Below are 11,095 nucleotides of genomic sequence, written 5' to 3'. Positions count from 1 at the left end.
AATCTGTGTCTATTTGAAATGTATCAAATTATATAATACATATATTGTGTGTGTAAGGTTGATTTGTAGTTTAAATAATTAAGAACATTCACTTCTGATCGTTGAAGTGACGTGTTCTCGAATAGATACAGAAGCAAGATATCATTTGGCATTGTATGGAATATTAAGAAGTCTACAGTTTAACTACCATATTAATTCAAATGAACCTTAACAATCAATGCACGTCTTGTCTCATAAGGGCATGGAATGAGTCACATACATAAGACATTAAGGAGAATGGGATAAACAAATTAATAAATTGAAGAGAAACGTCACTAAAATATTTTGGCAATATCTTTAATTAAACCACGGTTAGTTAGAGCAAAATCTAAATATTCTTGGTATGAAATGAAGCCATCACCGTCGGTATCAATCTCCGCCATCATAGATTTCACTTCATTTGGTTGAACGCAGCCTAGGGTTTCCAATGCATCTCCTAGCTCAGTTGCAGAGATTTTTCCATCGCCATTTGTATCAAACCGCTTGAAAATGCGCTCCCGGTCAACCTTTTCTTTAGGATCTTCTTCTGCCATTATTTGTACAGTTGATTATAACGTGCTTTCTCTAAGTTGAGTTTTGGTTTGTAAATGGATTAATGAATGCGAGAATAAGGGGTAAAAAAATGGTGGTTTGTGATGAATGAATGTGTGATTGATGACAGGTAAAAAGAATTAGGTTCTTAAAAGATGGTTTTGCGAAAGAGTAAGATAGTCCGTCAAATTATGAGTTTAAAAATGAGTCGAATATTGCCTGAAGAATGAAATTTTCAACGATTTAACCGCAAAGAAGGAAAATTGAAGTTTTCTAAGATAACTTGTTGTAGAGCTTGTTGTTCGGACAATACTTTAATCCTTACCATTCGTTTTAATTCTTACAATTTAACGTCGCCTAAGAAAGTTATTACACGTTTCGATAAAAAAACAAAAAAAGAGAAAATTATTACACGTGTATTTTCTAACTAAAAAAGGAAAATGTGGACATATGTACGGTTTGGTTTAGTGGATAATTTTTGGTCAATTTGTAAGAGGATAATTTGAACACGTGTTTTAGTGGTTTGTCCCATTTTTCCTAAAAAAAATTAAAGAAAAAGACAGTTGCAAAAGTTAGGTGGACAATGTAAGGGATGAAGTAGCACCGGTGGATGTGTTAACTAGAAGGATAGAGATCCTATCCTAATCCCTTTTACCAAAATCACCTAATTAAATGATTTAGATCTTTAAAATTTGATTTAACGGCTAAAAGCAGATGTTCCTTTTAAAAGTTATAACAACTTTAGCTGTTTAATTAAATTTCAAGAATCTGGATCACTTGATTAAATAGTTTTGGTGTGAAAGATTAGGGAATGATCTATTTCCTAACCAAAAATGAAAACTTCTAGAAGGAACCACTAAGTGCATTCCACGTGTCAAATTTATGAGAAGAGATGAGATGAGATGTTGGGAGAAATTATTAGGTGATAAAATTGATTCAGGTCCAACTGCATAAACAAGGGACATATGGCCAATTTTCAATGGAAGTACCGTAAGTGACGTGGTAATACCGTAATATCCAATAATTTCTCTGATGTTAGAGAGATTATATAACGTGCTAAGAACATGATCCATCAAGTTTTATAATACAATTTGTTGGAAACTTGAAGAAAAATTTTTTAACTAATTGTATTACGACACTTAGTGTACCAGGTATTGTTCCCAGTACACTGAAAAATTTCTCCCGATATTTGATGGATAGTGTGATATTCAGGAGAATTTTTCAATTGACTAACATATTAACACATGATGCTGTAATTTCTATGATATAATTGGACGAATAAAACAAATCACATTGTTGACACTTCAATATACTTGAGCTTTATTATGTTAGACTGGCCTGTGTTAGAATGTGTTATTAATGTCGTAATTTTTATGCATTATCATTCATGTTATAACATATGAACTAATAACATCACCACTTAACTATGCGACACTCGCACTCAAAATTTTCACGCTACTTGAAAAATTGAGTGGCCTAAAATTTCGAAAGTAGGTGCTCCAACAAAGTAGAATATGCTGTCAAGTACTATAGCTTGGTTGGCTGAAAGGACTTGTTTCTGATAAAATTCGGCTCCAAGTCCCACCAGAAATTGAGAATGGAAGTTCCGCAATAATAGGGAATCAAGCTGCCTAACAAAATGATTCCACAATCAAGGAAATAAATATGATGGAAAGCAAACATACAAGTAATTTGCAAGAAAGAGAATAGCCTCCTACATTTTGGATATGGTAACATCACGTGACAATGCAACCGGGGTGCTATGAGTCCACAAAATCCACACGCGTGCTCGATCAAAACCTATCATTAGTCCCCGACTGTTGTACATGGTCACTTTAAAACTAGAACTAATAATTTAACCGATACAAAGCTATATGGTAAGTTAAAAGGAAGAAAGCCGAAAATGAGTGGAAAAATAAACGACGAAAATATTTGGATCAGAGATACGAAAAACGCAAAAGAAAACACTATCAATGTCGTACCTCAGAACGAATGTTGATTGAATTATAGTGATGTGGTGTTATACAATCAACTTCTTATTTTGTTGAACCAATTAACTTTGCTACAAATGGCTGAGGTCTATCTCACAACAACACGAACTGGCTACGACAGTAGATCTGAAGTTCACTATCAGCTGGTTTCAGTGTTGCCACCATTATGACATACAGGGAGGGTACCCTAGGAGGTAGTTACATATTTACGTCGAAAACCCTGGCTACACACTTGAGAATGACATTCAACACAGATTCTCGAGTTGGCAAAGCCGGAATAGCACCTCTCTCCGTCACAGTCAATGCACCGCAAGCGTTAGCAAACAGGAGCGCATCTCTCAGTTTGTCCTCCTCCTACATTTCAAATCCAGATGGATATGACTTCAAACACTGTATTTTCAATCAGCAATTGGGAACTCACACGGAAAATTACCGCACATCAATCAACAAAATGGCGCACAAAATAGGGTTTAAATGCAGATCAGTACACGCTAAAATCTAGTCATTAGTAAAGAAGCTCTACCACTATCCAACATTATGTATATAATTTGAGAATTTCGATAGAGTTGTTCCCAAGTCATATGATAAATAACAAATACGTCTGGAACATATAACGTTGAAACTATATTCTACAAATCAGAAAGGCAACATCGTCTGTACCCTGTTGTTTTAGTAAAATAAATTTCTCAAGTTCAGAGTTTGTACCTGTTTAAGATTTAAATAGATAGGGTGATCCAGCTGCCTAGTTAATTAGGAAGGGATTTCCAAGGAAGATAACTAGTACATAGAGGCTCTAATCCCTTTTCCTTCCAAACATCCACCCCAACCCCCACCCTCCCCTCTCCCTATGATTTCTGCAATGCTAGAGGCCGTCATCTGTATGAGGAACCTTCGTCTATCCATATTCATGAGTTTTTAGTTCATATTATTTGCTGATTTCCTCATCATGCGCAGGGTAGTGAAGCTACTAGAAATATATAATTATGCAATTAAAGTTTTGACTGGAAGAAGGCCTCGTTTGGTAAATTGGATGGGAATGGAATGGATAACTCTTCAATTTCAGGGCAAAAGATAATGATTTTTCATTTAGAGGTGATTAGACATGAAGAAAACTCATTCCTTATTATCCTACCATTTTGGATAGGATTGGAATGGATACGATTTCTTCATGAGTAATCCATCTTCTATCCTGTAGTTGGTCATATTTTTTCATTTCTCCCTTCAACATGCCTTGATTTAGGAAGTTCTCCAATCCAATCCTACATACCACACAAGCCCGAAAATTCTCTCAAGTTTTGTGTCCAAGATGCAGTACCTGAAGCAACGAAAGATCAACAGCTAGTTGTGATAGTATTCCGGCCACAAATGCGTCCCCAGCACCAGTCATGTCCACTGCATCTACCTTCATACCCTTGACTCTTCCACTGAACTCCTGCAAATACACACATAATGTGCGGTTTCAGATACACAAACACTGGGAAGAGAAGTATATTGCTGTCATCCTAGCTGCTCAACAAAATCCCATCAATTTAGAGAATCTTAAATAATAACATATAATATCTACTAATCCAAAAGAACCCCTTTAAAGCCTCAATCAATAACTTTGCCAGTAGCTTTTGAAGATTACTGGTAAATATCATGAAGACAGGGAGCCACAAAAGTTCAGTCTGATGCCAGTTCACCTTTCCCTTGATACTCCATATTTCGGTGCATGATACATGCACATGCGCACGAGCGCGCACACACACACAGAGTCTCTCCAAAGCATATCTTGTGTTATTCGTTTCTGTTATTAATTATAAGTTTTCTATCTCCATACTTAAAGCTTACTTCTAATTCAAATTAATCAAAGAATATTTGTTTTATTTATCATTCAAAAAGGTTCAGTGAAGCATCCCATTTAAATAACTCTACATACTTCAAAAATTGAAGAAACGAAAATTCATTCTATTTTCTTAATCAATATATCTTTCTTTTTTATGAGAAACACAAATTTTATTAAGAAATAACTGAACCAAGTACAAGAAATATGGATGAGAAGCAACCGATTACAATCAAATTTGACATTTTATTTTGAAATCTACATTGGAGATGCTCTTAGATACCTAAAGCAACAGCATCACATCAAAACCCAATAAGCAACTGATTACAAACTACCCCCAAATCCAGAAATGTTTGGAAAAAATGCTCAAGGAGAAGCAAGCAGTCTAAATCTATCCTAAACTGCTCCTACATGGTATTCACTCGAGAATCAAATTAATTTCTTTTACTCAGATTGCTAATAAAATCAACTAATTCACCAAAATTGATATATAATCACTTTACAGTATCATCAATTTTAAACCGTGCAATTAATACATTCATCATTTCTTGCATATACTTCCAACAAATACCAGACTCTTATAATATTATGTTGGAACTATTTTGTTATTAAATTAATTATACTCTAAGATTCACATGTTATAATGCATGAGGCAATGTGTATTTGAGATTTCCAGAGAAGATCACATGAGAAGAGCATATTTGAAAACTTACCTTGGTGTAGTACCTACAACCATCAGGGCCCTCAGTGACCAGAAGTAATTTAAGATTTGGATGGTACAATTTGCGAACAACATTTTCATCATATGGATCTTCTCCTCCCGTTAGAAAAGAAATCTCTTCTTCACTTATCTGAAAAATAAATAATCAAATTTTCTGACCCAATATTTCCAATTTCTTTTAGCACTTCCCTTTTACCATTTCACAAAAGGGACAATGAAAATCAAATATGAACCTACAGGTGCATAATCTGCATATTTAAAGGTTTAATTACCTTGATAACATCAGCAGTGTCCCATATACTCAAAATTCCTTCTCTAGCACTCTTTGCAGAAGGCCACAGTGGAAGCCTGAGGTTGGGATCGTAGGACAGAACTACACCAGCGTCCTTTGCAGCTTTTGCCGCTGCAATATGAGCCGACTTGCATGGTTCCGTGATAAGACTTATAGAACCATAATGCAATATTTTTGCCTGCCACAGGATGGTCAAGAGAGACTTTGAACATTACTATAAAGAAAACGACTACCAAGTCAAATAAAAAAATAAACGGAGAAACTCGGCAAAATAAGATCACGTCAGACAGGCATGCAATTTGATATCCAACAATAAGAAGAGCCCAACATGGGGTGACCTAAATGCAACACACTGATACTGGAGTCTGCAGCCGTCATGATGTCTAAGGTGCATCAATGTAAGTGGGTCTGGATTATGGAATAAAGAGTTCAAATTTAAGTATCCTTCTCATGTGAGGTGTACTATGCTCAATTGAAAAGTCAGTTTAGGCTTACCAGTCTTTAATCAGATGATATACCATGCAAGATAGTTAGTTCCCTAGACATTTCCTTTATAAGATATATTTATCTTTGCCTTCTTTTGACTCTTTACAATTATAATCGTCAGTGTTATTTAACTAATAATAGCAACTGTTTTGTACCTTCCTAATTAAATCAAAATCAAGTTCAGCTTCTTGAAGCAACATATCAGCACTAGGATTACGATAAAACATGAACTCACGTTCCCCATCACTCCTCAATGTAACAAATGCTAAAGCAGTTCGTGCACCGGGATCAAAACGCATCCCTTCATTGTTCACATTATTCTCCTTTAGTATATCAGCAAGCATGTATCCAAATTCATCTTCCCCAACCTGCAGGTAAATTATAAATATAAAATACCTGAAAGGATAAGATTGTTCTGATTACAAGATTTTATAAAACAGTAAAGAATTGGAACAACACAAGAAAACTAGTTTTGTTTTTGTTTCACCACTTTAATGCATAAGAACAACTAAGAAGTAATATAACAGCTAAGAAATACAATAGAAAATTGGGTTGAAAGTGTACAATTATTGTACACTTCCAACCTAATTTGTACAAGCTTCCACAAATGCGAGGTAGACTATGATATTTATAATTTTATTGTACGTATGCATAAAGGCGACAAGAAAAAGGACCGAGACAAAGGAAAATGATCCGTTAAACCTTCAGAAAGATAAAACTAAAATTAAAATATGAGGTGGGAGAAAGAAGGGAAGACTGATGTCAAGTGGCCAAATTATTATTTAATGACTCAAAACATTAAGTAACTGTGGACTTCATCTAAAAGCCAGAACAACAAGAATATGGATACATGTGTTTGAATTGATACCTTTCCAATAAAAGCTGATGAGCCACCAAGTCGAGCTATGCCAACTGCAACATTAGCAGGGGCTCCTCCAGCAGCTTTTTTAAATGCAGGTGCTTCAGCCAATGAAAGTCCATTACTCGTTGGGACAAAATCAATCAGCATTTCCCCAAAACAAACTACAAGGGAGGATTCTTTTGTGTCCGGTAGTACATCTCCTGCAAATGCTTTTCCTAAAATATTTTACAAAAGAAAACTGTGATGTAAAGTAAGCAGAAAACCAAAAGCTGTATGGTAATGTCACTCGTGATTGAAGTCATATGCAAAGTCGAAGACAATTAGTGAAAACTAAGAAAGCACAAACTGAGTGTCCTAATTACAGCAACCAAGAACAATGTGTAGAATCCAGGACTTGAGTTCGGCAAATTCATGGCGTGCTAATGTACTAAACAGTGACATCAAAATGGAGCATGAAATGCATCAGCAAAGACTTCTAAAAAAGGGGACAATTTGGATACCTAAAGAACATCAAGAGTAAAGGCGGAATTAAGAAAAAGTCAAGACAGTTGAGATGGAGTCAAGACAATTATGAGCAGATCAAAACATCACCCGACCTCTAGCGTACTTCCAGGTTTTGGTTAGGGTTAAGGAGACTAAACTAGGATCAGTTCTTGACCCCCAAACATAGTGGTAGCATGTGCCTACAAGTCCAAGAAAGTCAAAATAGTACAGGATATGTCTAGGATCCTTAGGAGTAACTAATACCCGGATGGACATTAAGCAGAACAATAAACAATCAAAACAGAAAAACCCAGGGTGACTAAAACTAAAAATTGTCCTGGTATACAAGGACATTGCCTGGTGAACTAGCCACACTCTAGGCGGACTGAAGGTTTTTTTTGGGAACCTGATACCCCTGGCCATCCAAAGATTTCAGCAGTCGACCAAGATAAGTCAGCTACCACGGCATTTAGGTGCACGAAGAGTTTTTTTACTGGCTTTGTTTGAATTTAAATACCCAAATGAAAATAATGATCAGAAATACGAATAATGACCCCCAATAAATTCCAAAGTTAAACCACATGATAGCTATAAACAACGAACAATTCACACAATATTTCAGTCCAATCCAATCCAAGAATATCACACAAACGCCCTTAAAGTGCAGGATAATTCAGCAAAATAACTAGATAACAAGCAAAACCAAACAAAACCCATTTCCCAAAGATACTGACAGAACTCAGAAACCAAAGCATTACCTTGGACATTCAATCTAGCAATGGAGGAAGAACTGAGAGGCGGTGGGGAAGAAAATGCAGAAGCTCTGACTGTCCCTTGACTAAAAGAAACCGAATTGCGAGGCAAAGAAACCACCCCGCCGAAGCAGAAAGCAGTAGCATGAAGAGCCATCAAAACAATCGCAGACCCAGAAGAGAATTCGAACCAGTTGATATCTTCCAAAGTCGATTTTGCTCTGAAGCTCTGTGTGGAATGGAAAATGGCAGCAGCGGAGAGGGCAAAGCAGGAGCGTAGTAGCGTAATGGTTGTCGCCTAGTCATGCTTCTCTTTGGACCGCCGATGACGATGATGAACTTTGTTGTTCTACTTGGTCCCACCCTAAACCCTATTCCATCATCTGTACTATTCTCACCAGACAAATTTTGATTTATAATTGGTTATTCCATCAACACTAGCATATTCATATCGATAGAGAAATCAAACTTTTAAATCGAATTTATAAACCAATGATGTGTCATTAATAGAAAATAAACATGTTAATCAACGCTTAAGTCATAATTCAATCCTCATCAACCACATCATTTGATTTGAAAATTCGGTCTCCTAGCATTATCCATTCAGAAAACATTTGTTTTTATAGAAAATTTTCCGTGTTCCGATGTATGTGATGTAAGAGTCAAAATTAAAAATGAGTTTTTAGAGAGTAATTTTTTGATATGTCGAGAACACAATTCAGTACACCAAGCGTCATAATACAAGTGATTGGATAATTAGAAGAAAAAAAATTCTAACAACTTGTATTATGGTAATTGGTGTATCAGTACATGTTCTTGGCACACTGAAAAATCTCGAGACTTATTTATGAATTAGATTCCCTTGTTCGGATTTATAATATCGAAATTTAGAATTTTCACGTGAAAAAAAAAGAACCTTGAAATTTGGAACCTCCAATTCCTAAGTTTAAATTCTATGTAAATAGATGTCATTTCTAAATTTTTATGATTGAGACTTCAAATTAAAAAATTTCTTGTTAAAATTTCATTGTACTTTTAGTTTAATCAAACAAGAAAATATACTTCTAGAAAATGAATTTCTGTCAATTTTTTTTAAAAGAAATACAATATTCATTAAAAATGAGAATACGTACAAACGAAGATGATAATGTGCATAAAAGGGTTCTATCATCAATGATAGTTGTGTTCTCCTGCAAAGTTTTGTTCATGCAACGATTTCATTTTTATTTCTGTCATTTTGATCCTAAATTTTCTTATACAAACACAATATCAATATTATAGATTTTGTGAGATTTCATTAAGTTGTGGATTTATTTGAGAATAGAAAAGTAAACATACCAAAGGCAACAAACAATCGCATCCTTCCCCCAAAGATTTCATTGGATTCTCCTACAATGAATTCATAAACTCTGTTATTCCCCGTGTCCTCCATAACTTGGGCATTACTTGCAAATTGGCCTGAATCGGTTTAGTTTTATGTCAATTCGGGTATTGATATTTTCAGTCAACTCGATTTTTTTTTTTCTCATTTGATCTGGTTTTTCAGTTTATTGATTTTATGTCCACCCCTAGTTGAGAAAATCTAGATAAAAAAGAATCGAGAATCTTCGTTAACAAACGAGGAGCTTACACAAAGTTGTTAATACATTCTCGGTAAAACATGTATTTAACTCATAAATACTACTTTGATTATTAACGTATTCAAGCTTATTTTCAACCAATTCACTAATTCCATACATCCAATCCAAATCATTTTCTTCCTACTTTTAACATGAACAAATTCGTCGAATTTGTCAAAACTCCTAGTCCATCAATGAAAATCCACTCTTTCTCCTCCTGATTTTCCACGCAGAGTAATTAAATTTCCTTAGCATAAATATTACTTAATTTCCTTCCTTAAAACACACGATATGTGCTTACGTCAAAATTATGTAAATATTTGACCTCTGCACTTATTTCCACATTTATTTTCAGTCAACTCGTTTTTTTTTTTTTTTTTCTTTTCTCGTTTGATCCAGTTTTTCAGTTTTTGATTTTATGTCCGCCCCTAGTTGAGAAAATCTAGATAAAAAAGAATCGAGAATCTTCGTTAACAAACGAGGAGCTTACACAAAGTTGCTAATACATTCTTGGTAAGACATATATTTAACTCATAAATATTAATTTGATTATTAACGTATTCAAGCTCATTTTCAACCGATTCACTAATTCCATACATCCAATCCAAATCATTTTCTTCCTACTTTTAACATGAACAAATTCGTCGAATTTGTCAAACTCCTAGTCCGTCAATGAAAATCCACACTTCTTCTCCTCTTGATTTTCTGCACAGAGTAATTAAATTTCTGTAGCATAAATATTACTTAATTTCCTTCCTTAAAACACACGATATGTGCTTACGTCAAAATTATGTAAATATTTGACCTCTGCACTTATTTCCACGTTTATTTTCAGTCAACTCGTTTTTTTTTTTTTTGCTTTTCTTGTTTGATCCGGTTTTTCAATTTATTGATTTTATGTCCGCCCCTAGTTGAGAAAATCTAGATAAAAAAGAATCGAGAATCTTCGTTAACAAACGAGGAGCTTACACAAAGTTGTTAATACATTCTCGGTAAAACATGTATTTAACTCATAAATATTAATTTGATTATTAACGTATTCAATCTCATTTTCAACCGATTCACTATTCCATACATCCAATCCAAATCATTTTCTTCCTACTTTTAACATGAACAAATTCGTCGAATTGTCAAACTCCTAGTCCATCAATGAAAATCCACACTCTTTCTCCTCCTGATTTTCCGCATAGAATAATTAAATTTCTGTAGCATAAATATTACTTAATTTCCTTCCTTAAAACACACGATATGGGCTTACGTCAAAATTATGTAAATATTTGACCTCTAGACTTATTTCCACATTTATTTCCGTTCACACTACGCGCTTTCTTCTCTCGTAAAAAATCCCCCGCTTTACTTCTTTCCATCCCCCCAACTGTATATGTATCTCTACGGATTCGCCGCACAGAATCCCCTACGCCTCAACTCACAGTCACTTCCACGTGTCTACCTGTCAATCGCTATGTACCCCACAAAAGTCAAATCTTTGTGAGAATT

General features: G+C 34.8%; 2 protein-coding genes across 2 annotated transcripts; both read right to left on the bottom strand.

Moving 5' to 3' along the window:
* Nucleotides 1-281: 281 nt before the first annotated feature.
* Nucleotides 282-1,133, bottom strand: LOC108868216 (polcalcin Bet v 4). Its single transcript, XM_018650842.2, has one exon. It carries the CDS (start codon nt 570-572, stop codon nt 315-317), a length of 258 nt encoding a protein of 85 aa, XP_018506358.2. The 5' UTR covers nt 573-1,133; the 3' UTR covers nt 282-314.
* A 1,411-nt stretch (nt 1,134-2,544) lies between these two features.
* On the bottom strand, nt 2,545-8,307 carry LOC103961015 (probable fructokinase-6, chloroplastic). The gene is made up of 7 exons (XM_009373516.3): nt 7,986-8,307; nt 6,751-6,959; nt 6,038-6,250; nt 5,377-5,574; nt 5,097-5,234; nt 3,877-3,993; nt 2,545-2,915 (listed from the first exon to the last, which is right to left on the bottom strand). The coding sequence occupies exons 1-7, from the start codon at nt 8,134-8,136 to the stop codon at nt 2,760-2,762; spliced, it is 1,182 nt and encodes a 393-aa protein (XP_009371791.2). The 5' UTR covers nt 8,137-8,307; the 3' UTR covers nt 2,545-2,759.
* Between the last annotated feature and the right edge of the window lie 2,788 nt (nt 8,308-11,095).

Source organism: the organism of the source record quoted next, unplaced genomic scaffold, assembly GCF_019419815.1.
Source record: "Pyrus x bretschneideri cultivar Hongxiangsu unplaced genomic scaffold, Pyrus_bretschneideri_v1 Contig41, whole genome shotgun sequence".
NCBI classification, from domain to species: Eukaryota; Viridiplantae; Streptophyta; class Magnoliopsida; order Rosales; family Rosaceae; genus Pyrus; species Pyrus x bretschneideri.
This window is presented reverse-complemented; position numbering and strand designations above follow the sequence as displayed.

What these genes read in the sequence shown, in the direction of transcription:
- LOC108868216 (XM_018650842.2), bottom strand. Translation starts at nt 572, where the DNA reads ATGGCAGAAGAAGATCCTAAAGAAAAGGTTGACCGGGAGCGCATTTTC.
- LOC103961015 (XM_009373516.3), bottom strand. Translation starts at nt 8,136, where the DNA reads ATGGCTCTTCATGCTACTGCTTTCTGCTTCGGCGGGGTGGTTTCTTTG. An exon ending in CATCAGCTTTTATTGGAAAG is followed by an intron (nt 6,251 to 6,750) that starts GTATCAATTCAA and finishes ATTTACCTGCAG; the next exon opens with GTTGGGGAAGATGAATTTGG. An exon ending in TTGATCTTTCGTTGCTTCAG is followed by an intron (nt 2,916 to 3,876) that starts GTACTGCATCTT and finishes TTTGAAATGTAG; the next exon opens with GAGGAGGACAAACTGAGAGA.